Source organism: Toxorhynchites rutilus, chromosome 3, assembly GCF_029784135.1.
Source record: "Toxorhynchites rutilus septentrionalis strain SRP chromosome 3, ASM2978413v1, whole genome shotgun sequence".
Classification (NCBI taxonomy): domain Eukaryota; kingdom Metazoa; phylum Arthropoda; class Insecta; order Diptera; family Culicidae; genus Toxorhynchites; species Toxorhynchites rutilus.
Window position 1 is genome coordinate 128,929,546 of NC_073746.1, and position 26,481 is coordinate 128,956,026.

The window sequence follows — 26,481 nt, forward strand, 5'->3', positions numbered from 1 at the left end:
GTGATTCGACGTTATACGTGAAGGGGTTAAATAGACCAAAGGCCCGAAAAATTTAAATCACAGGTCTTGAAGAAATGATACACCACTCTATAACGCAATAGTTTTGGTAAAGCCAGCGCTACACGATGCTACGAACACCCTCGAATGCTGGACGCTCGATGATTCGACGCATCGTGTAGTCGACTGACGAGCTACGAACCTCCAATGTCGAGTGTCGAATATTCGCGTTGGAAGGTAATCCGTTCTGCGGGCGCTACACGATTCGTCCAACGTTTCACTCGAATGTTGGACTCAAACATTTGGCTCGATGAATCGACAAATGTTGTGACGAATGTGCTGCTACACGGTGAAGTGAATGTTCGATTCAATGCACTCGGTCCAAACATTCGGCGAGTATTTGGATCGAATGTTTATTGTTTTTATTTACCATCAAAAACATTAGGAAACTGGATGACGATGCGAGTATTGAAATTGCTGTCGTTGCTTGAAATCAACATTATTAAACTACAATATTTTGCCGAATATTTTGAATTTTATGAATCAATTTCATAGTTCCTTCATCTAAAACTTGTAAACAAACCAATCTGTCAAAGATAGATTCGGATGAATCGTGTAGCGGTGTATCGAATGTCATCGTGTGCCGAATCAACGAATGACAAAAATCCTTTGACTCGTGCCAATATTCGACACTCGACATTGGAGGTTCGTAGCTCGTCAGTCGACTACACGATGCGTCGAATCATCGAGCGTCCAGCATTCGAGGGTGTTCGTAGCATCGTGTAGCGCTGGCTTTCGTTGTAGATTACCTTCCAACGCGAGTGGCACGAGTCTAAGGATTTTTGTCATTCGTTGATACGACACACGATGACATTCGATACACCGCTACACGATTCGTCCGAATATATCTTTGACAGATTGGTTTGTTTACAAGTTTTAGATGAGGGAACTATGAAATTGATTCATGAAATTCAATATATTCGGCAAAATATTGCAGTTTAATAATGTTTTTTTTTATCCCATTTATTTATTAGGCTCATTAGCATTTAGCTGTAACAGAGCCGGGTTTAATCGTGTACATGTACATATGTTTATGTTTCTATAAATTGTGAATCACACAATAGTTAGTAGTAGCCATTTAGGCGTTTAGTTTTTCTGTTTCATTACATTATGGTAAATTACACAGTAGTAGCCATTTAGGCGTAAGGGTATTCTTTCTGTTCTTCCATTGTTCAGCAGACCGGACAGCGGAGACAGTTGATATTGATCATTGTTGGGCTATTTATAGAACAGCAGCCCGAAGTTTCTTGCAGAGCAGAGCAGTTGTATGGATGAATCGATCTTTGTTCCACCGTTGGATCGATTTCCATCGCTGATGATGGTTGCGTGGACGTAGTTATTCTGTAACAACACAAAGATGGTCAATTGAGGGCCCTGAGTTTGAACTCACGATCGATCGCTTGGTAAGCGAACGCGTAACCAAGTGGCTACGAAGACCCCCTAGTTAAATAATGTTGATTTCAAGCATTTTTAATTTACAGCCCGATATCAGTGCAATTGCTACGGCAGCAATTTCAATACTCGCATCATCATCCAGTTTCCTAACGTTTTTGATGGTAAATAAAAACAATAAACATTCGATCCAAATACTCGCCGAATGTTTGGACCGAGTGCATTGAATCGAACATTCACTTCACCGTGTAGCAGCACATTCGTCACAACATTTGTCGATTCATCGAGCCAAATGTTTGAATCCAACATTCGAGTGAAACGTTGGACGAATCGTGTAGCGCCCGCAGAACGGATTACCTTCCAACGCGAATATTCGACACTCGACATTGGAGGTTCGTAGCTCGTCAGTCGACTACACGATGCGTCGAATCATCGAGCGTCCAGCATTCGAGGGTGTTCGTAGCATCGTGTAGCGCTGGCTTTCGTTGTGGATTACCTTCCAACGCGAGTGGCACGAGTCAAAGGATTTTTGTCATTCGTTGATTCGACACACGATGACATTCGATACACCGCTACACGATTCGTCCGAATATATCTTTGACAGATTGGTTTGTTTACAAGTTTTAGATGAGGGAACTATGAAATTAATTCATAAAATTCAATATATTCGGCAAAATATTGCAGTTTAATAATGTTTTTTTTATCCCATTTATTTATTAGGCTCATTAGCATTTAGCTGTAACAGAGCCGGGTTTAATCGTGTACATGTACATATGTTTATGTTTCTATAAATTGTGAATTACACAATAGTTAGTAGTAGCGATTTAGGCGTTAAGTTTTTCTGCTTTATTACATTATGGTAAATTACACAGTAGTAGCCATTTAGGCGTAAGGGTATTCTTTCTGTTCTTCCATTGTTCAGCAGACCGGACAGCGGAGACAGTTGATATTGATCATTGTTGGGCTATTTATAGAACAGCAGCCCGATGTTTCTTGCAGAGCAGAGCAGTTGTATGGATGAATCGATCTTTGTTCCACCGTTGGATCGATTTCCATCGCTGATGATGGTTGCGTGGACGTAGTTATTCTGTAACAACACAAAGATGGTCAATTGAGGGCCCTGAGTTTGAACTCACGATCGATCGCTTGGTAAGCGAACGCGTAACCAAGTGGCCACGAAGACCCCCTAGTTTAATAATGTTGATTTCAAGCATTTTTAATTTACAGCCCGATATCAGTGCAATTGCTACGGCAGCAATTTCAATACTCGCATCATCATCCAGTTTCCTAACGTTTTTGATGGTAAATAAAAACAATAAACATTCGATCCAAATACTCGCCGAATGTTTGGACCGAGTGCATTGAATCGAACATTCACTTCACCGTGTAGCAGCACACTCGTCACAACATTTGTCGATTCATCGAGCCAATTGTTTGAGTCCAACATTCGAGTGAAACGTTGGACGAATCGTGTAGCGCCCGCATAAGCCGCTGTGTGTGATATCTCCTAAAGGGTACAAAAGGGTTGGTCATTTTAAAGCAAAAAAAAAATTAAAGTTTAAAACCTCTATAATACAAAGCAGAATAAGAGAAACGGTTTTCGCAAGCTGCTCTGCTTTCGTGCGAATTGTTCGCACCCAAGTCGTTCGCTTAGGAATACAATCAGCAGCGAAGTGAGAGTACACAGCGCCCCTGGCAAACTATGAAAATGGCGCCCCTCAAATACCACTTTTTTCAAATTTATCAGTATAATTACACTTAGGTACGGAAAGAAGCAACTACCTCATGATGAAAGTCATTTTACTCATTTGAAAGATGAAATATAATTCGGGAAAAAATATTGCCTTTGAAAATTTTTCGATTTTGGCGCCCCAAAGAGCCAGCGCTCCCGGCAAATGCCGGGTTTGCCACGCGCACACTACGCGTCTGAATACAATGGATACTTACTGTACCACTGAGGAAACAAATTGCCATATATGATCAGCTTGTTTAGGGTCATAAAAAATCCTAGTAAAAATTTAACTCTCAAATTTCATTTCAATTATATACTAAGTATTTCGTGTTTCGAACTGAATAAAATAATGACTATCCCTTGTTAACAAATGCAATCGTACTTGAGACACCACTCTATAAAAGATAAATAATTGGGACATACAACGTATAACAATTCCGGTTCACAAACGTTCCCGCATCGATAATGCTAAAGTACTCACTTACATTCAAAGACACAAACTTAATCAGTTTGCGTAACATCGGGTTCAAAGTCCTATATTCCACTGGCAATTTTGATAGCTCCCGCTCACAATGATTCGAGTGGTATTCTACCACGAAAATACGGGCGTATTTTTTCTTATAGAAAGTGAGAAATTATTCCAGCACATAAATAATTAGGTGATGATAACACCAAAATCAGCTCATTGACTGTCCTCTTTTTTCAAAATAAACGTTCAAATTTGTTGCCACCGAGGTTTTTTTTTTGCGAACGTGTCGCGAAATGATTCATGAGACCACCACACCAAATGAACACATTATTAATGTTTTTGCATAACTCGCGAAACAGAAAAAAACACTTCTTCCCGATCATAACAAAGCACACATCACCATTACATTTGGAAATTTCGAACGGGTATATCGAATTGAACTGCAAATCACAAGGTTCATCCTCAACGAAACTTTCGAGTAATGACAACAATAAAAACACTTTTTATCCTTTCAAATTATACACTTACGATTCGCATCATTGCGGACCCGAGGTGAATGAAAAACTCCAAGGTGCACCTGAACTTACCAAAATAAGTTTTATCTTCAGCCAGTGAATGTATTCCCCCAGTCTATTTGTACTTTTTGAGATACAAAAATTCGGCACACTCGTTTGTTTTGGAAAATCTTATCACACTCACGTTGTATTGTTCGAACCGTTGGTTTTTGCTAGTCACAATCTTCAAAAACAAAATAATTCCTGAACTTTCGTCACCATTTTTCCACTCGCAAATCCAACCAGAAAATACACTCGGACATTAGGAAAAATATTGACAGCTGGAAGGTAGCAGTGATGCCAGTTGAAATCTATAGTGGTACAATATTTTTAGTACTCATAGTTTATGCACTGAAAAAATGTGATGCCCAAGAAATCAGACACAATGGGCTTTGAATTCAATTGTGCTTACATTCATAGTATCAAAAATATAAAAAAAGTCGAATGGAACAAAAGTTATGAAATTGATTCAATCAACACGTAGTAACATGCAGGTTCATTATCGGGTCTAATAGTTCAAAAGTGATGAATTTTTGAAAAAAAGTTATGAAATCGATAAAAGATGATTTTTCAGACGATCGGTGAACGTTGAAAAATTATAACTCAAAAACGGAAAAGAACACGTCTCTGATTTTAGGGTATGTTATGTAAAAAATCTTCAACTTTCAAGAAAAAATATCAAACAATATAGTGCCCATAACAGTAGAGACAAGCAAATTATAGAAAACAAATACAATCAACAATTATAAAATGGAAATCTTTATTTTTTTCAGAAAAGACTGGCTTTTACTTTAAGACTAGATTGGTTTTAGTTTGATATGTCGATCGTCTGAATCGGTCGAAGTTGATTTAAAAAAAGGAACATTATTTCACTAAAATCTGAGAATCACTATATTGGTTTGGCATGGAATGGCGGTATATATAATATATTATCACATTGCGGACCGCTCACGAGTTTTCTCGCGTTTCGCGTTCTGTCCGTTACGGATGGATCACGAAATAACCCGAGTTGACTTGAAGATTAAATTCTTGGTTTGCCAAGAATCTAACAAGACCTATCTCATTCGTGGAATCCGAACAAATTAAGCGTTCAAGTTTGCCCCAGAACGTGCGGTCCTTAATATGTTAAAAGAGTGGCTCTGGAGTATCCCGTTCTGTTATTGTTATTTAAAAAATGTGATAAAAATTTAGTTCCATCGACAATATTCTTTACCGACGCATCAAAGCACATCAATGTCGACGGGCTTTTTTTATGGTAGATTCTCACATGAAATTTGCAGACTTCTCTCTCTTTCTCTCTTTTTTTTAATATTATATTTTTGGTCTGAGTTGATCTGAGATCTGAGATTTTAAGTTCCACATGATCTGAGATATTCAGTTCTACATAATAAGGGCCTTTCGAAGTGGTATTTTTTGACGTAGAACTACGTCTTTCATGAGGGGGCCAAATCAGAAAACAGGTCACGTTTTTATGAAATAAAGTTAACGTTAATAACTTTTTTTTTGCCGTGAACGGATTTTGGCGATTTACATACCAAACGAATCGGAAATTCCTTAAGATTTGTTTGATATGCTATGCATTACAATCCCATAGTATGTATATGGTTTAAATTGATGAAAATTGGAAGCATTCCCATATCCTCATACATTTATTCTGTCCGTTTGTGTGCTTTCCCGAACAGAGCTGTCAATAACGAGCAAATCGTAAGATGTAAAGTCTCCGTGAACATAGGAAAAGAAGAAGAAAGATGGGGAATATTTGTCTACAGTATAAACGGTGGATCGTGCTGAGGCAAACTTCATTCTTCGTGAAAACACCGACTGGACAACACAGTTGCTGGGCGAGCTGGACGGCGAGGGATCGAATGGTTTTCTCAAGGCAATGGGGTGGAGGAGTAATATGAGAAAAGAATAGAGTTTTCCAAGGGCTTTTTTGATGGCTAGAGACGAATGAACTGAAGAAGTTTAAAGTCTCTTTAATTCAACAAGGGAACGAAGGAAAGTCAAACTTTCAGTATCGTTCTAGATACGAAATAATGATCATCGCTTGTTCTTCCTTGTTTTGCCCCATCACATGTCTTCGTTTCGGACTGAGCTGTGGATGCGACAAAACTACTCACTCGCTGATGTCTCTGGCATTGCAATCACTGCATCAAACTGACGTCATTGCATTAATGTTCTGTGCTACACAATTGTGTGGGGAATCATCAAGCTAGGCTATCGTCAGCTCGCCAAGAAAATAAATGTTCTGGAATTTTGCCAGTGATTTTGTTTCGCATGACGGTTGGAAAACTCTCTCCACAAAGGATGACAGCTAAGCTTATCTAGGCTGGCAATATTAACAGAAAGGGCTTCTGTTGAGAAGAGCGCAAAACAGAGATAGTGTGTATGTTTAGTAGCTTCAAGCCATCGATATATGGATATTTGTGTGCGTACGTGCGTGTTTCATAACCCGTACGTAAAAAATAGTGCATCTTCGCTACGCTCAAACCCCATTTGTAATGATAAATATAAACAAGGAGGGGAGATAGCTGGGGGGAATTATTTACGCTAGGGTACTAGTAATGAATCTCTGCTGAGGCAAATATTCAGATATAAGTTCAAGGGGTAACTTTAACATCTCATTGATTGCTTGCGGCACATCCAGCCGAAAGAAGCACATTTTTACTTCGCTCTTCCGTCCCCAAGTCAGACGGAAGCCTCGAAATGGCATTTCTCAAGATCATGAGATAGAATTTGAGTATTCAGTATAGTTAGAGTTTTCCAAATAGTATCAACACAGAAATAATCTAACAATTGATCCCAAATGAACCGCGAATTTAAAAAACAACTTGTTTATTACACTAAACGGGATCCTGAAGACGCATTCTGGCCAGCTGGGATATAGGGTAAAGGAATATAACACCGATCTATTTCGTGAGAATAAAATCGTCTATATGTTTAAAAATGGAAAAGATTGTTTATTCAAAGTATGTTCCATCTGCAACATTTGTTTATCTTTTACGCAATTCATGGTCTGAAGAGACCCTTGTATTTTGAGGCAATTAATTATCATGTCACATCCGATGCTTTTGTAAGAACTATCCAGAATAAGTGACCATTTAATAGATCAATGATCAATATCTCACGAATGTGAATAGTTTTATTCGGATGTGGTAAGGCAGGTGGTTTTCTTCAGATTACTAGTGATTTTTGAACCATTATCATTGTTTACGTGAGACCAAAATTGATCGATTAACATTAAATATGGTGGCTAATTCTGGTTGTGCATTACTACTAAGTGAACCCAATAATCCTTCCAATTATAATAAATTTTTAGAGTGCTGAAACGATCATAGAATTTTTTGCAATGAAATATATCTCGATTTCCTCTGGTGCAATGTTCTCGAACTTGCCACTCAAAATACAATCAAAACGTGTTATTTGGCATAAAAACCTCAATATTAAAACGAATTGGCACCAGATAATCTTTCGTTGAGACAACAAAGATTCTCTAGTAACATAGGTGCCATCGAAAAAAGGAAAGGCAAATAATCATTTCGTTCTCTCGCAAAAATACGTATCAATTAAGAAAAAAAAGCAGCAACTTTTTGTAAGAATATAAAAAAATGTCATGTTTAAACTGGCGAACTTTATTTTCAGTCGTTTCTTCCCTTTCGTATTGTTTATATATACGAATGCTTTTTGAAGTTTTAAAACAGAGTAAATTTCTTTCTATGTATTCACTTGTAGTTGTGGTTGCGAATATAAAAGGATTTTATGTCACTGATTTGTAAGCGTGGCAGGAAAGGTTTTAGAAATTGTTTGATCGTCTATGCCATTATGAACATTTTGAAGAATCGTCGGGAGGTTCGAAGAAACGAGAAACACAAATGAATTAAATAGCGATTGTAAACAATTTATACACTAAAAATACTTAGAATATTTTAATAAATAAATTGACTATTCCTTTAGTTGCACTTACGTTTCTTATTTTCTAATATTGGACACTGTGTATCATTATTATCATTATTTCTTCTCAATTGAAAGATATTCAATAAAACAACATTTCATGTTCTGTTTTGCATAGAAATATGGTAACACACCTCAATTGGAGCTTCAGTTGCACGTTATAGCACAAGTAACAATGATAATCGATTTTTGCTTCATTCTTACAAGTAATAAACGAAAGACCAGTAGAAGATATTGAATATTAGGAATGCAATCGGGAATACGAATCTTGATCGTTTGTCAATCCAAATGGCAATCTCCTGGGGAGTCATTGTGGTCCACCCATTCGGGTTGACACCTGGCGAACCAACGGGTCTCTGTCCATTCGTCTGAGTGGTGTCCTCAATTTTGATTGTAACGTTGCCATTTCGATCATCTATGCTCTCTGCACTGGATGTTATTATCATTGGAAGAGTGGAACTCGTTTTTGCCGGGAATGACTGAAAAAAAAGGAAAAAAAACATTGCATTGATTGTTCCCATAACCTTCAAGGGATACTCACGTGAACTGTCAAATAATTATTGAAAGAATTTGTTGAAGGGGTTGCTGTCACTTGTCCATCCAGGCTTGTACACGAGTGTGATTTATGCAGATTACTGAAGTCTTTGCGCGATGGCAGTGGAGTTATCGATTTCAAAATATATTTGCTATTCTTTTTCTTCAATTCGACGTTTTTCTTTCTTCTCCAAATAGTGTTGACGAATGCAAACTCAACTAAGCTACCGAATATGAAACCGGTACACCCGAGGAACCAAATTTCTGACGCCTTAATATAGCTGACCTTGGGCAGAGTTTTGCCTTGTGCTGAAGCCAGCGTAATGAACGTCAACATAGTACTTGTGCCAAGTGTTATGCGAGGGGCCGATTGGTCAGCTTGAAGCCAGAATGTAACCCACGAGATCGTAACTAACATAATCGACGGTATAAAATAGTCCATAAGGTAAAATCCCATTTCTCGGGCGAGGTGAACGGTGAAGCTGAGAGAACTATAATTGCCAGCTATACGATATAAATTCAAAATTATTTGTAATTTATTGTAAATATTATGAAAAAAAATACACACCAAATGCACCATGTCGGAGATCACTCAGGTCAGCATTAATTACTGTTTCGTTTGTGAACATTTCTAAAAGTACATATTCAGTCAAATGTAATTCGGGTGCTAATGTAACTGGAGATTTCTTCTCCCATTGTAAAATAAGATCAGCGTCATTGTACATCCCTGAAAATAAAAACTATAAAATATATGCGCTCAAAAATACAACAATAAACCATACAGCTCTCAAGCACTGTGGAACAATGCTGTTCATCAAATGGAAACTTTTGTAAATTCATCCAGCAGTACAATGTTGCGCTAATGCGGGTCGATATGATAACCGTTCCGTCCGGTGATACCGATGTTAGAATGTCCTTCTCTGCTGTGCCCAAAATGTCAGAACTACGTTCATTGGCCAGAAATACGTGAGGTACCCATAGTAAATCCCGTAGTGTTTGCTCGCCCACAATCGGATCCGTCCGGTTAGGTGCGACTTTTTTGAACACCAGACGCGAATCGACGTAACGGAATTGAAGAAGTGCATGGATCTTGAATTGCTGTGAATACGAATTGAGGGGTTATTTAGTGCCATATGACAATATATATTTCTACTTACTAGATCATGGGCCTCCAAATTCTGTAGGAAGTAAATGTACGCCCGTGCGTAAACGTGTACCGGTAGTTTTGTGCCATTGTCGGAGTCTGAAAAATATTGAAATTCTGATGAAATCGATCTGTCACAATATCAATTGAATAATTGTAGAATGTCAAGCATAATCTAACACGCTAATTTCCGCGTTGTTCCACGTTATTTCCACGTCATTCTGCTTAAGGAGAATAAGAAAAATGGAGAAGCGAAACAGTGGGCGTCTCTCCGGTCTTGTCCCCAATATTACCCACCCATCTTCTTATTTAATTTAGGGTACGTATATAATGTTACGTGTTTTGAATGTTTTATCGTAAAATAAATATTATGAATGGCCACGTTATTCGAAATTTTCATAACTAGCGTATATACAGCATCATACCTAATAGCACTTTATCCAATCCAAGATATACCTGATTCAATCGATTGCATACGCTTGGAAACTGTTAATAAATTTCTGGTAGAATTATGAATGCTAGAGTATTGATTCGATTTTCAAATGATAGATCGTGACTCATACCGAAAAATATGGCATTTTTTCTCACGAGTCCCTATTTCAGAACAAGGAATAGTGCTATTCAAAGCAAAAGCTGTGAATTATATTTGCTAGATCACACGGCGGCAAATGGAATATTGCATTGTTAATTGCATCATCTGTGATAACGATTATCTTCTAGTAATGGCAGAGTTTTATATTCAGCACTGAAATCGTAATCAAATATAAAAATCACTGAGACTTCCACATGTAATATCGGCGAAAATACTTAGAACAAAGTACTCCAGACTGATGAATATTTTATTAATTTGTTATCTTAAGGTGGCCGTACACTGTTTGCCCGGAGGTCAAATATTTGTTATTTTTTGACAGATAAGGTTTGATTTGATATTTGTACAAACACTATTTTGTTTGCCACTCTTCAATTTTCAACGGTAGTAAACAATATCAAACACCGTACATGGAAAAAATCAACTAAAATATTCAAGGTAACCTAACCATGTACCGACCTGTACCGACAGGTTCGAAGAACAGACTGAGAAAATATTTTAGGCATCCAATAATTGAATATTTGCTTGTCGTGTTTTGTGTAGAATATATTTGATCAGTACACGTTGACCAAATTTTATCTGTCAAAAAGAGTCAAATATTTGGCTTCGGTCAAACAGTGTATGAGCACCCTTAAAGGCTTGAAACGAAATGAAAATAGAAAAGTCGGTTCGATCTATACCGCCCACCTTTTACTACACTTGAATCCTTCCATCGCACAACGCCACTGCATTTTAGCACAACATTTGACAGTTGATTTGTTGATACGGCTTTGTTTTGATACTGTATTGTTTACGTTCTGCTGAACAGATAAAGGTATCCAAAAATGTCATGCTATCCAAACGGGATAAAAGAGAAAAGATCTGTTGAATTAACTTGTCGCATATGTCTCACAGAACGGGACCAGTATCAGCCAATATTCGAGAATGGCGATCGTTGCATTGCTGATTGGATTCAAGAACTCACATCGTTGGAGGTAATTTGGTCACTCTAATTAGGTATTGGCTTGACGTACAATTTTCTATTTGTAGATTCATAAAATTCCGGACGCCCCTGCTTCCTTATGTTTCGAATGTAGGTCACATTTAGAAGCGTATGAATCCTTCCGAAACACATGTATTGCAAATGATAAGTTGTTCAAGGAAATATATTTGGATAATGTGCCCCAGGACGATAGTGAATGTGGCACTGCAAAAATTGAAACTATATTGAAATTTGAAGACTCTGAAACGATAACGGGTGATGATGATCAAGATGAAAAGTATGCAGTGGCCCCGGAACAGCTACAGTACGATGAAGGCTCCGTCTTTAATGTTGAATGCAATCAGAAAATAGATTTTTTGAGTGATCAAAACGCGAATGACAAAATCTCAGACATCCGGGTTGTCAAACCAGGTCATAAAGACTTCAACGAACGAAACGATGGTAGCCCAGCGAAAGGACGCCCCAAAAAATTATGTACTGTTTGTAACAAGTTTGTTGCTAGGTTAAGCCGGCATCAGCTTATACATGAAAATAGAAAACCTTTTCTATGTGAATTTTGTTCCAAAGGATTTAACCATATGAGCAACCTCAGAGAACACACAAAAACACATACATCGGAATTTGTAGACTCCAAAAAGGACGATGAAAAGTTAATGGGAAATGATAATCAGGAAGAAAACTATGCAGAGGCCCCGGGACAATTACAGTGTGATGAAGACGCCTTTAATGGTGAATGCAATCAGAAAATAGATTTCTCGTGTGATCAAAAAGATGGTAATCCAGCGAAAGGACGCCCCAAAAGACTATGTACAGTTTGCAACAAGTTCGTTGCTAGGTTAAGCCGGCATCAGCTTATACATAAAAAGATAAAACTTTTTCAATGTGAATTTTGTTCCAGAGGATTCAATCATATGAGCAACCTCAAAAAACACACAAAAACACATACATCGAATTTTGAAGACTCTGAAAAGGATGATGAAAAGATAACGGGAGATGATGATCAGGGAGAAAAGTCCCCGGGACAGTTACAGTGTGATGAAGACAATAAGCGAAACGATGGTATCCCAGCGAAAGGACGCCCCAAAAAACTATGTACTGTTTGCAACAAGTTCGTTGCTAGGTTAAACCGGCATCAGCTTATACATAAAGAAATAAGACTTTTTCAATGTGAATTTTGTTCCAAAGGATTCAACCATATGAGCAATTTTAAAGAACACACAAAAACACATATAATGAAACTTATAGACTCTGAAAAGGACGATGAAATGATAATGAAAGATGGTGATCAGGAAGAAAATTATGCAGTGGCCCCGGTACAGTTACAGTGTGATGAAGACTCCGCCTTAAATAGTAATTGCAATCAGAAAATCGATTTTTTAGGTGATCAAAACGCGAAAGGCAAAACCTCAGACATCCGGGTTGTCAAACCAGTTCATGAAGACTTCAACGAGCGAAACGATAGCCGTCCAGTTTTAACGAAACAACGCCCCAAAAAACTATGCACTGTTTGCAACAAGTTTGTTGCTAGGTTGAGCCGGCATCGGCTTATACATAAAAATATAAAACTTTTACAATGTGAGTTTTGTTCCAAAGGATTCAACCATATGGGCAGCCTCAAAAAACACATTCGGACACACACTAAGGAAAAACCATATTTATGTAACTGGTGTGATAAGGGTTTTACAACATCAACGGATCTGAAGGTTCACGTACGGAGTCACACACAGGAGAAGCCGTACGGGTGCGATCAATGTGGGAAATGTTTCACAACGTCCGGTCATCTGTTGAGACACACTCGATCTCATCACAGCGGGGAGAAACTTTACTCGTGAGATTTCACAAACGGTTACATTAATTAGGATATCGTTATAGTTGTCCCGTTTGTGAAAATAAAATCATGCAAGCGGATTCTTTGAAGGTACAGAAATGTGATTTGTAAAACATGGATTATGTAGGAAAAATGGTCTTTTTCATGATAGAGTATCACAGTTCTTTGTTCTGAAATCTATTATCACCTCAAAATTCGTATACTTTTTGTCCTGTGGTCATACAAAGTTAGCTGTAATACAAATGATGTACAAACGAATATTAAACTTACGTGTCATGGGACGTTCCAGTCGATCGTAGCGGCAATCATGAGTCAACCGGAGGAGCAGTTGTGTTTGTGACAGTTTGTCTGCTTCTTCCAATGAAGGGCAATCGCTTTCTCTGTTGGTAAAGAAAATGTAATTGAAAATTCTTTGTAATACAAGCATGTAAATTTTTATTGGTTCTAAGAGCATGTAGGTCATTGGTTCGTAAGCTGCACTTAAGGCAGTGTTCTAGAAATTTGAAAAAAATCATATTTTTTTCTTCATATTTCTGAAGTGTAGGCATCCAAGAACATACCCAAAAAAGACTTTGAAAATCTTATTATTTAACGAGTTAGAACCAATTTTGTGCTGCGGTATCTAACCTGGTGTGGCCATAAAAATGAACTTCAAACGTGTTTTTCTCGAAACTATTTTTTTCAAACTGGTTTACACGGTATTTCAAGTTCTTCTGAACCGATTCATGTTAAATTTATATGAATACAATCTGCATGCATCGCATGAATCGCTAAAAATTATATTCTTCAAATTCCACTATTTTTTAAAAATCGAAAAACGTAACAAAAAAGTTTTAAACTGCATTTTTTTAAACGGCCTTTTCATTATGTCAAAAAATGTTTTTGACTTGTCGGAGGTGTATGCTATAGCGATATCTTTACTGATTCCGAATATGTTCGATTTTTTTTGTTTCAGATAACTAGAAGGGCTGGAATTGTGTACGCCATGGCACAATTTTTTTTTGAATCCACCTACTTACTTAGTTTGGAACTATTCTAATTATTATTATTTTTTCCCGTTCAAATTTTGTTTTATTGCTAATACATAGATAAACAAATAATGGTATAATGGACACTTAAAAACATTCTTTGTTCTACTTTTATGGAGCTCGAAAAAACTAGAATACCCCCTCAATGCAAATGCAAAATTTTGTCTTAGGGGCTGTCGTGAGGATGTGGACAGAAAAAGTACGATTTCAGAGATCGTCCTTCCGTAGACAAGCGTGAATATTGACTATATTCTTCCCTGTTGTCCACGTTGTCCACATTCTTTATTTTGTTTTGAGAACATAAAAAATTGTAACGGGTTGTATCTAGGACACAACCGCAGTTTTCGAAGTTGAACTACGGAATGATATTATTCGATCCACTTGTTTATCACTTCGGATATTATTTTAGAATGCATCGAAATTTTTGTAATATCTTTTTAGCTTTTTAATTTTTTATTACTTCAGTAGACTCGAAAGAGTCGAGTAGAGTCGAAAGCTATCAGCACTTCTCGTTTATTTGATTCAACTCGCATCAGACTTTCTGATCCCCACTCAGATATCGATCACAAACTATGAACCCTTTGCTCCTATATTCTGCTTAAGATGTGATCGAATCCCCCAACATGCAACTGCAACAGTAAGGTTACCTTGTTGGAATTTGAAAGCAAACGTTCATGAAATATACGTTTATCTAAATAAATGCAGTGTATATCTATATTCAAAAATTCTGGATACTCTTCCATATCCGCACTAGCACAAAATATTCTCGTATGCTGCTCTTCTTTGTCGTAGCACACCTCGATACAGAGGGCTTCCTCTCCTTGTATCGAGCTGTGTGTGTATGTGTGTGAAATCAGCATTAGGCATGAATGACATCCACTCGTTGTGTTATGCTAGCTCACTCGCATCTGTTTTTTCATTCTATTCTATTTCTGGTTTCCGCCTCTAACCCCGAGAAAGGCCCTTGTGAAAAGAAACTATATTCCATACTCCTCCTTCACCCGACAAGAAAACAATCTTCTCCCGCTCGCCGCCGTATCAGAATTTGTTCGCTGTTTTCTGATTTGGTACCCTTCCTGAAAGACGTAGTTCTACGTCAAAAATATTTGTTATTTTAGTTTATTTTGTTCATAGTTCGTTTTTCTTTTTTTTTCTAAAAACTTATATTTATTTTTTATCTATTACTTATCATCTAACGTTTACAGAGTCAAATTTCACCTTAAAATAAAACTTATTTGCTATATGATTAAGACTAACAATTTAATAATGACTAATTCTGATACTTGAAACTAGCTTGATTGATTGGACTAGGAGGGAGCGAGTGAGGCAGATAGATGAGTCCTGGCAGAATGAGAGTTTGTACAGGATCAGACCACATGCCTGATGTCATAATAACCATTACCACAAACGCAAATATTACTATCAACGATCCCAATGCGATACAGATAGGTCATTTGTCGCTCAAAAATATTGCCTTCCAAGGCGCCGATCCATTCGCTATCCAACTCTTGACGAGTAAAGTTCAGTGTCGGTATTGTGCGTTGCCACTTTTGCTATTGTGCTATTGGTACGAGTGAATCGTGTACAAGTGAAGGTCATTGCTGTCCGCTTTCGACCTGACCTTTTGTTAAGTGGAACGAAGGAACAAAGGAAGCAGCGTTCTTGCAGCGAGCCGGATTGCGGCTGTTGAACTGATTCGGCATAACGGGATCGCCATCGCGTGACTGTCGCAAACGGGATTCATCATCACGTGGCTGCGTAAGCTATTCTTGCGCTATTGTGTTGTCTCCGTAGCGCGTAGCCTCTGTCTCTCCCTGATTAGGGCAGTAGAGCGCATTATTGGAACAACTTATATATTAAGATTATTGTTAAAATCAATAATAATTTAGAAATAAGACAGAAATTTTTGTAAAATGGAGAATAGTGGAGGATTTCCAGAGATGGAGATCTCCGATAATGAATCTCATACAAGATCTGGGAAAAAACATAAACGAGTCCCTCATAAGGAAGATAATTCTTCTGGGGACGAATCCGCTCATCCTACCAAGCCCCCCTCTAAGAAAATTGCAAGCCTCCCTTCTCAACCCACTGTTACTTCCACTCCCCCTCTCCCATCATCGATTTCGCTTCCCCCTTCTGATGCTTCCGATCCAACCCAATCCTCGTCCTCGTCCTCATCCTCATCCTCGTCCTCGTCCTCGTCCTCGTCTTCCCCCTCTGTTGTCACCGCTCCACGTGTCAGAGTTTATCCAGAAGATGCACCTGGAACTGGCCCTTGGGTTGTTTTCCTCCGGCCAAAACCGAAAGGAAAAAACCTTAACGTGATTCAGATCATGAAAGATCTGGCCAGATACACTTCTGTATCTGAAATTCGCAGGGTTAGACCGAACAAATTGCGAGTTGTCGTGAATGAACGGAAACACGCAAACGAGATTGTTGCTGATCAACATTTCACTCTCGAATATCGAACATTTATACCCTCCCATAACGTAGAAATTGAGGGGGTGATAACTGAAACGGGTCTGACGAGCGAACAAATAAAAGCAGAAGGAAAAGGCAAGTTCAAGAAGCTCCCCTCAATGGAAGTGAAAATCTTGGACTGTCGCCAACTCGGGAAACTTTCCCATGATGGGGACCAAACTAAATTTACGCCGTCCGACTCGTTTCGAGTCACCTTTGCTGGTGCCGCCCTCCCTGACTACGTTATGGTGGACAAATTGAGACTACCTGTGCGACTCTTCGTGCCAAAGCCCATGACTTGCAACAAATGCAAGTCAGTTGGTCACACTTCGGAATATTGTGCCAACAAGGAGCGCTGTGCCACTTGCGGAGAGCAACATGAGGGGAAATCCTGCAGTGCGACTGAGCATAAATGTCCATATTGCGGGGGATCCCCACACGAGCTCTCAGTTTGTGAAAATTACAAGAGTCGCTGGGAGAAACAGAAGCGCTCTTTGAAGGAACGCTCGAAACGCACTTTTGCGGATATTTTAAAGGGCGCTTCTCCACTGGCCCAACAACAACAACCAATCAACACACAAAATGTCTTCGCCACGTTGCCCGTTGACGAAATAGAAGCGGACACAGCTAACGGGGGCACACCGTTCATTTTCCAAGGGAATCCCCGGCGCAAAAATGTGACCACTCCCAAAGTTCAAGGACAAGCCCCTCCGGTGATACCCCCTGTTAGCATGCCTAAAAAATCGAGTGCAGCGGACAAGCAAAATCAGATTCCTCCTGGTTTCCGTGGGAATAATTCACCTTCCAATGGCCCAGCACTCGAGGGGACATCAAAAACCCCAACTGTCCCTGTTATTCCGTCCAGTTCAACTTCCCAATTGGGATTTATAAAGTTGTCTGACCTTTTGGACCAAATCTTCAAGTGTTTTAATGTTTCCGACTCCATCAGAACCCTTGTCATCTCAATGCTTCCAGTATTAAAGACAATTTTGCAACAATTGATGCAAACATGGCCCCTCCTTGCAATGATTATCTCTCTTGATGTCTAATTCAAATAGAGAGGTCGGAGATATCACTGTTTTACAGTGGAATTGTCGTAGTCTTATCCCTAAATTGGATACATTCAAAATTTTAATTCATAACTACAATTGTGATGTTTTTGCTCTGTCCGAAACTTGGCTTTCTTCGCGAGATGATATCTCTTTCCACGATTTTAATATTATACGCTTGGACCGTAATGATAGATACGGAGGGGTGCTTTTGGGGATCAATAAGTGCCACTCATTTTTTAGAATTGACCTTCCACCTATTGGAGGGATCGAAGCTGTTGCTTGTCATGCAAACATCAGAGGCAAAGACCTCTGTATTGTCAGCTTGTATTGGCCTCCGAGAGCTGCGGTTAGCCGCAAACAACTTGATGACATGTGCTCACTCCTTCCTGAGCCACGATTGATCTTGGGAGACTTCAACTCTCACGGAACTGCCTGGGGGGAACAGTACGACGACAATCGTTCATTGTTGATATATGACCTTTGTAACAGCTTCAATATGACCGTTTTGAACACTGGGGAAACAACACGTGTACCTAAACCTCCTGCTAACCCAAGTGCTCATGACCTCTCGCTTTGCTCGAATTCACTATCGTTAGATTGCAAGTGGAATGTAATCCAGAACCCCAACGGTAGTGATCACTTGCCAATCAAAATTTCCATCACCATTGGGTCGAATTCTTCTGAATCTATAAACATGGCATATGACCTTACAAGACACATTGACTGGAAAAAATATGCGGACGCGATTGCTCTAGCCATCAATTCCAGAGATGGTTTACCTCCATTGGAGGAGTATAACTTCCTTTCTCGTTTGATCTATGACAGCGCGGTTCGCGCTCAAACGAAACCCATCCCAGGTTCCACCATTTCCCGAAGGCCTCCCAATCTATGGTGGGATAGCCAATGTTCCAAGCTTTATGAAGAAAAATCGAATGCATTTAAAGCTTTTCGGAAACGTGGAACCCCTGAAAATTTTCAAACGTATTTAGCCCTTGAAGATCAATTTCAAAACTTAATCAAAGGGAAAAAACGTGCTTATTGGCGAAATTTCGTGGGAGGTTTGTCACGAGAAACGTCAATGAAAAAATTATGGAAAGTGGCTCGAAATATGAGAAATCGCTCTTCAACGAATGAAAGCGAAGAATATTCACATCGATGGATTTTTAATTTTGCACGGAAGGTTTGTCCTGATTCCGCTCCTGTGCAAAAAATTGTTCGAGATATACCACAAGGTAGGTGCGATCTTGATTCCGAGTTTTCGATGGTACAATTCTCTCTTGCTCTGCTCTCATGTAACAATTCTGCTCCGGGATCGGATAGAATTAAGTTCAACTTGCTGAAAAACCTCCCTGATGTGGCGAAACATCGCTTGTTGAATTTATTCAATCGGTTTCTGGAGAATAATATTGTTCCAGATGATTGGAGACAAGTACGAGTTATAGCTATTCAAAAACCCGGAAAACCCGCGTCCGACTTCAATTCGTACCGCCCAATAGCAATGCTGTCTTGTATACGGAAATTGTTGGAGAAAATGATCTTGTTTCGCCTTGATCGATGGGTTGAAACGAATGGCCTACTCTCAGATACACAATATGGGTTCCGCAGGGGCAAGGGGACGAATGATTGTCTTGCGTTGCTTTCTTTAGAAATTCAAATGGCTTACGCCGAAAAAAAAACAAATAGCTTCAGTATTCTTGGACATAAAGGGGGCCTTCGATTCTGTTTCAATAGAGGTTTTGTCGGACAAATTACACTCTCGGGGTCTGCCGCCTCTATTGAATAATATGTTATATAACTTGCTTTGTGAGAAACATTTGAACTTTTCTCACGGAGATTCGGCAGTAAGTCGGGTCTCTTACATGGGCCTCCCCCAGGGCTCATGTTTAAGCCCCCTTTTGTACAACTTCTATGTAAGCGACATCGACAATTGTCTTACACAAAATTAAAGCCTAAGACAACTTGCAGATGATGGAGTGGTGTCTGTCGTAGGACCAAACGAATCCGACCTGCAAGGACCCTTACAAGATACTTTGAACAATTTTTCAACCTGGGCCATTGGGCTAGGGATCGAATTCTCCACGGAGAAAACAGAGATGGTGGTTTTTTCTAGGAAGCATAGACCAGCAAAACCAAAGCTTCAACTTTTGGGTAAACCGATCACTCATGCTATGTCATTCAAGTATCTTGGGGTCTGGTTCGACTCCAAATGTACTTGGGCGGCCCATATTAGGTATCTGAGTAACAAATGCCAACAAAGAATAAACTTTCTCCGTACAATTACCGGCAACTGGTGGGGAGCCCACCCAGAAGATCTTATAATGTTGTATCGAACAACTATTCTCTCAGTGATGGAGTATGGCAGTTTCTGTTTTCAATCAGCTGCCAAAACACACCTCATTAAACTCGAGCGAATTCAGTATCTTTGTCTCCGTATCGCGTTGGGATGTATGCCCTCAACGCATACCATGAGTCTCGAGGTTTTGCAGGCCTACTACCACTAAAAGATCGCTTCAATTTATTATCTCTTCGGTTCTTCATCCGGTGTAAGGTCATGAACCCATTGGTGATCGGAAATTTTGAGCAGCTGATCGAGCTAAATTTTCACTCCGGATTCATGAGTTCATATCATGAATTCATCTCCATGCAGGTTGATCCTTCTTCGTATATTCCCAACCGTGTTTGTTTCCCTGACTACATCAATTCCTCTGTGCATTTTGATCTGTCCATGAAGCAAGATATCCATGGATATTCAGATTACCAACGATCGAGGATCGCTCCAACGATCTTCGATGAAAAGTATGGGGGTATCAATTGTGATAATATGTACTTTACTGATGGGTCCACTATAAACCAGTCCACAGGATTTGGAGTGTTCAACGAATTTTTTAGCACCTCACACAGTCTTCAGAATCCTTGCTCAGTGTATATTGCTGAATTGGCAGCAATTCATTGGGCGCTGGACAGCGTCGCCTCACGACCTGTTGAACACTATTACATTGTAACGGATAGTCTTAGCTCTGTCGAAGCTATCCGTTCAGTGAGGCCGGAAAAGCACTCGCCGTACTTCCTTGAGAGAATACGAGAAATTTTGAGTGCTTTATCCAGACGCTGTTATGTCATTACCTTTATCTGGGTTCCTTCACATTGCTCCATTCCGGGTAATGAGAGGGCTGACTCATTAGCAAAGGTAGGTGCAATTGAAGGCGATATTTATCAGCGTCAAATCGCCTTCAATGAATTTTATTCTTTAGTCCGCAAAAATACCATCGCTAACTGGCAACGCAAGTGGAATGAAGATGAATTGGGCCGGTGGTTTCACTCGATTATCCCTAAGGTTAGCCTCAAACCGTGGTTCAAAAGTCTGGACTTGAGTCGGGACTTTATTCGCACCTTCTCCCGACTCATGTCCAATCACTGTTCGTTAGATGCACTACTCTTCCGTTTCAATCTTGCCAGCAGCAATCTCTGCGTTTGTGGCCAAGGTTATCACGACATCGAGCACATTGTTTGGTCGTGCGAGGTGTATCTGGTCGCCAGATCGAATTTAAAAAACTCCCTTCGGGCCCGAGGAAGACAGCCCAATGTGCCGGTGAGAGATGTGTTGGCTCGGTTAGACCTTGATTACATGTCCCATATATATGTTTTCCTTAAAGCTATAGATCTTCGTGTGTGATTGCCCCTACATCCTTATACCCTCCTTTCCTTCCTTTGCGGGTAATTCGTCCCCTTGCTATAAATAGTAGAATAAGTTGAAATGTAAATACACTATAGATATACGAATAGATTTATAAATTGAGTGTTCATCAACATTGTTACAATTTCCTTATATCCCATCCTTCTCCTAAAAATATGTCACCCTCCTAAACTCGAGTACACCGCGAGTAATCGGTTTTCCACCTTACTAACCATAGATGTAAGAAAATTGTTTATATATATAGTTTTAAAATTATATTTAAGAATTCGGCTCCTTTAAACTTAAGTAACTGAGCCTGTAAAAATAAACGAATTAAAAAAAAAAAAAAAGGCGCCGATCATAGCTAACGAGTCCGCTTTTTCGATACCTGGAATAGAGCAATGGGCTGGGGCTCAGGCTAAAGTGATTCTGTAAGACCTCCCAAGAACCTACCGAAGAGGTGTCCTATTCTCATAAGAAAAAAAGGTTCTTATAAATTTTATCGGTAGAATAGCTTCTATTGAGCTGAATAGATGAAATAGTGATCAATCGACAAGGATACAATTTTCTCCAAAACGTAAAAACATTCATGGTGAAGTACATGAACGAGCAACGAGCAACGTTGCAATTTGAAGAGCGCTTACTCCAATTTTCGGCCGTAATAATAATCGTCTCAGCCGGCAAGCTGTGCATAGTTTAGTGACCAAATTTGAGTCTACATTTTCGCTGTTTGTCGGCGTGCCAACGAGAAGCCGCCCGCACGAAGATCAAATTGACTCAAGAACTGAAGCCACTTGACCATATGAAGCGCCGAAAATTCTCCGATCGGGCTCTGGCGAATATTGTAGAAAATTATAATTTCCATCACAAAACATCTTCAGCGATGAGACTCATTTCTGGATGAATGGATTTGTTAACAAGCAAAATATGCGTTTTTGGTCAGATGCAAACACACATGTTCTTAGCCCGGTTACCATACTCAGATCTGCTTTATTCAAGCTGGGTAGGCTGCGTGTTATTCTATTACAGAGTGTAATGAATAATTTTGATTGTGATGTTGATAGAGCTCTCCAGTTGGCTTCAATCATCGATATTTCCCAAGATTTGAACTCTGATTTGAGACAGAATGTAGATAATCCACAAATTGGGTCAGGTCCGACGAATTTAGTTGAAGATCCATATCTAGCTAAAAGATCGGATTTTTCATTACTTTCCACACCGCAGTGACCACGTACCCAGTATAGGTAAATCTCGTTACTTACAGCTAGTTTTTCAAAGGATAGAATACATTCCCGAACTAGCTTTTGATTGACAAGTATATGCTTTCAATTCATTTAAAGCTACTTGGCTATCTAAGAAAATATAGTTACTGGCATAAACAAATGTTCGTACATGTTAGTATAGCATGTATTTCTGCTTGAAAATTTGTAGGCCACTGTCCCATTGAGATTGACACATCGATCCAGTAATCCCAGCTCCTGTAGATTTGCCAGGGATCCCGGACGAATTACAGGACCACCTTCTCTCCATACGCTGCGATTCAATTCAATCACTTTGAAAGGAACGCTGAAGTTAGTCTCTGTTTCCATCCAGTCTTCGTTCATGATTAATATAGGGTTCAGTTGAAAATCTTTCAGGACTTGTAAGTACCCCGTGAGATCTCCTTCTTGGAATTGTTTTGCACGTTTAACCCCCATTCTCGGACGTGAGCTCGTGCGATACAGACGTGTCTATACATTGTGTCCAACAATCGGTTTTAGCTATAAACAATAGCCCTCGGTGGCTATTGTTTTTCGATAGTGATAGTGTTTTATTGTTTTTGTTTCCAAGGAAAAGCAAAAATGGCGAATATCGTGCGAAAGAACACGGCGAAATTAGTTTTCGGACTGGGAAGCAAGACACCTTCGTACTTGGAGGTACTAAAATTTTCCATGGAAACTCTTCAAATTTCGGAAGCGAGTATCCACAGCATCTACAAGAATGAGAATGGTGGCCAATTTTTTATCAAGTTCGCTGATGAATTTACGTTCACAGAGTTCATGGCGGAAGCGAAAGAACATTACGTTTTTCAGTACGAGGACAAAGCTACGGCACACGTCACTATTGATCAGGCTTCGCGGATTGTCAGGTACGTGCGAGTATTCAATCTTCCACCCGAGATTGATGATCGTGAGATACAGTACGTACTGGGACAATACGGGACAATTCGACAATATGTTCGAGAAAAGTTTCCCAATGAAATGAAAGGGACAGGACTCAGGAACAGGAGTCCACATGGAGGTGTCGAAGGAAATTCCTGCACACATTTACGTCGGTCAGTTTCGAGCCCGTATTTTCTACGACGGGCTGATGAAAAAATGTTTTTTCTGCAAGGATGAAGGTCATGTCAAATCTGAATGTCCAAAACTGGTGACCATTTCGAAAGGCAGTGGAAAACCTGCCGAAAATCAACCTACTGTACAAAAGAATGGAAGCAGTGCAATGGTCGAAAGAAACACTATGCCGTCAGGGTCAGGCTTACCACCACCATCTCAACCGTCCAAGTCGTCCATCCCGATCACCCCGTCAATCGCCCGTAATCTCCCCATCGCACCAACGCAGATAGACGTCACCAATGCAAAGAACGACAACAATATGAATGTAATCAACACAACTTCCGATAGCCAACGAGATGAGTCGAATCAACACATAGACGATAAAGGCCGTTTTATATTATCAGGCACGTAGCGTAAACGGCACGTACCGACACCGGTAGACAAATACATGATGTATTCATATCATCAGGCATAGCAATTTCTCTGTACGGACCGGCAGCGCAGACGGAGCGGAGAAATGCTACTGGTGATTGAACCGATGTCGTACCGAAGAGCGACGAACGCACCCACACCACGAACTTCGACGTTGGGTTTGTATGTATGGTGCTACTCGCCCATGTAGTTCGTGCCCGGCACCGGCAAAATATTCTTTTCGAGAATTCCTTTATGCATTTGTCTGAAGCGTGCTGTGTATGCCCGGAGCCGTTCCGCTATATATACGCATACACATTTGAAACACACGCAATAATATTTGTCTTGCATGAAACGTGCCGTGCCGGTTACGCTACGTGCCTGATAATATAATATTACCTTAATATTGTCGAGACGGATCGGCAAACGACGCTGAAGCGTGCGAAAGCAGATTCTGGAAGCGACGACGACCGTGGTACATCGGAGAATAAGCAGAATAATAAAACACTGGCGACCGTTGGTCAGCGGAAATGGCTCACCGTCGAGAAGAAACGTAACTGTAAAAAACAAACGTGCGAGTATTCAATCTTCCACCCGAGATTGATGATCGTGAGATACAGTACGTACTGGGACAATACGGGACAATTCGACAATATGTTCGAGAAAAGTTTCCCAATGAAATGAAAGGGACAGGACTCAGGAACAGGAGTCCACATGGAGGTGTCGAAGGAAATTCCTGCACACATTTACGTCGGTCAGTTTCGAGCCCGTATTTTCTACGACGGGCTGATGAAAAAATGTTTTTTCTGCAAGGATGAAGGTCATGTCAAATCTGAATGTCCAAAACTGGTGACCATTTCGAAAGGCAGTGGAAAACCTGCCGAAAATCAACCTACTGTACAAAAGAATGGAAGCAGTGCAATGGTCGAAAGAAACACTATGCCGTCAGGGTCAGGCTTACCACCACCATCTCAACCGTCCAAGTCGTCCATCCCGATCACCCCGTCAATCGCCCGTAATCTCCCCATCGCACCAACGCAGATAGACGTCACCAATGCAAAGAACGACAACAATATGAATGTAATCAACACAACTTCCGATAGCCAACGAGATGAGTCGAATCAACACATAGACGATAAAGGCCGTTTTATATTATCAGGCACGTAGCGTAAACGGCACGTACCGACACCGGTAGACAAATACATGATGTATTCATATCATCAGGCATAGCAATTTCTCTGTACGGACCGGCAGCGCAGACGGAGCGGAGAAATGCTACTGGTGATTGAACCGATGTCGTACCGAAGAGCGACGAACGCACCCACACCACGAACTTCGACGTTGGGTTTGTATGTATGGTGCTACTCGCCCATGTAGTTCGTGCCCGGCACCGGCAAAATATTCTTTTCGAGAATTCCTTCATGCATTTGTCTGAAGCGTGCTGTGTATGCCCGGAGCCGTTCCGCTATATATACGCATACACATTTGAAACACACGCAATAATATTTGTCTTGCATGAAACGTGCCGTGCCGGTTACGCTACGTGCCTGATAATATAATATTACCTTAATATTGTCGAGACGGATCGGCAAACGACGCTGAAGCGTGCGAAAGCAGATTCTGGAAGCGACGACGACCGTGGTACATCGGAGAATAAGCAGAATAATAAAACACTGGCGACCGTTGGTCAGCGGAAATGGCTCACCGTCGAGAAGAAACGTAACTGTAAAAAACAAAGAAGACAAAGCAGATAAATAAAATGGAGAAACATGAGGCGCGAATATTCTCAAACAGATGAATCTTCTTCTTTGTATCTTTTCGAACATGAAAAAATACTAAATATGAAGCTGTTCTATAGAGAGGTTTATAAAAATATATATTGTATAAGTTAAATGTTTGTAAGATTGTAACATTAAATTTGCTTCCTCGGTAAGTTATTATAGAATTATAGTCAGAGCAAAACATTAGTATTAATATAAGAACAAATTGTTAAACAATAAAATAAATAAACATGGAAAGGATAAAAAAAACCCTTAAGAGTACCTTTTCCGCTTCAAGTTGTACATATTGGTGCAGGTGTAGAAGTTATAAAAGAGCATCTAGGGCTTCGGAGGATGCGCTGGTCATTGCTCCAGTTATTGATAGGCATGCCAGACGTTGTAGTTTATCGAGCTTCATCTGAGCTGATATTTATGTTGTTTTAGGCCACCACACTAACGCATAAGTTGACCTGGGTCTCACTATTGCCGAGTGTATCAATCATTCCCATCATTCATCAATCCCATCAATCATTCTCGGTTTTAGGCCCCA

The 26,481-nt window shown here is 39.9% G+C and overlaps 3 protein-coding genes across 7 annotated transcripts in view; 1 reads left to right on the plus strand and 2 right to left on the minus strand.

Annotated features, from left to right (window-relative positions):
• The window catches only part of LOC129774878 (uncharacterized), a 46,884-nt gene extending 42,406 nt beyond the window's left edge, over window positions 1-4,478 (minus strand). The window contains exon 1 of one of the 2 annotated variants that reach the window (XM_055778913.1): window positions 4,238-4,478. The gene's annotated coding sequence lies outside the window, so the exon portion shown is untranslated. Of the gene's footprint in view, window positions 1-3,666; window positions 4,123-4,237 lie in introns of those variants that run through there. The other variant, XM_055778916.1, reaches the window with a different exon arrangement.
• A 3,603-nt stretch (window positions 4,479-8,081) lies between these two features.
• The window catches only part of LOC129778989 (pH-sensitive chloride channel 2-like), a 38,762-nt gene continuing 20,362 nt past the window's right edge, over window positions 8,082-26,481 (minus strand). Inside the window, exons 2-8 of one of the 2 annotated variants that reach the window (XM_055786208.1) lie at window positions 24,711-24,728; window positions 13,503-13,612; window positions 9,847-9,932; window positions 9,472-9,787; window positions 9,258-9,416; window positions 8,697-9,193; window positions 8,082-8,634 (exon numbers count right to left, since the gene is read on the minus strand). In XM_055786208.1, coding sequence (XP_055642183.1) covers window positions 8,356-8,634; window positions 8,697-9,193; window positions 9,258-9,416; window positions 9,472-9,787; window positions 9,847-9,932; window positions 13,503-13,612; window positions 24,711-24,728 — 1,465 coding nt within the window. In that variant the 3' untranslated portion in view covers window positions 8,082-8,355. The remainder of the gene's footprint in view (window positions 8,635-8,696; window positions 9,194-9,257; window positions 9,417-9,471; window positions 9,788-9,846; window positions 9,933-13,502; window positions 13,613-24,710; window positions 24,729-26,481) is intronic. The other variant, XM_055786209.1, reaches the window with a different exon arrangement.
• LOC129778988 (zinc finger protein 184-like) lies at window positions 11,207-13,359 on the plus strand. 3 transcript variants are annotated; one of them, XM_055786206.1, is made up of 3 exons: window positions 11,207-11,396; window positions 11,452-12,239; window positions 12,303-13,359. In XM_055786206.1, the coding sequence occupies exons 1-3, from the start codon at window positions 11,247-11,249 to the stop codon at window positions 13,234-13,236; spliced, it is 1,872 nt and encodes a 623-aa protein (XP_055642181.1). In that variant the 5' UTR covers window positions 11,207-11,246; the 3' UTR covers window positions 13,237-13,359. The 3 variants fall into 3 exon arrangements, with proteins under 3 accessions (XP_055642181.1, XP_055642182.1, XP_055642180.1); XM_055786207.1 differs by having other exon boundaries at window positions 11,452-12,717; window positions 12,785-13,032; XM_055786205.1 differs by having other exon boundaries at window positions 11,452-13,359.

Bases quoted from the DNA above. Each gene is read 5' to 3' on its own strand.
- LOC129778988 (XM_055786205.1), top strand. From the start codon at position 11,247: ATGTCATGCTATCCAAACGGGATAAAAGAGAAAAGATCTGTTGAATTA. The intron at 11,397-11,451 runs GTAATTTGGTCA...TTCTATTTGTAG, and splicing joins AAGAACTCACATCGTTGGAG to ATTCATAAAATTCCGGACGC.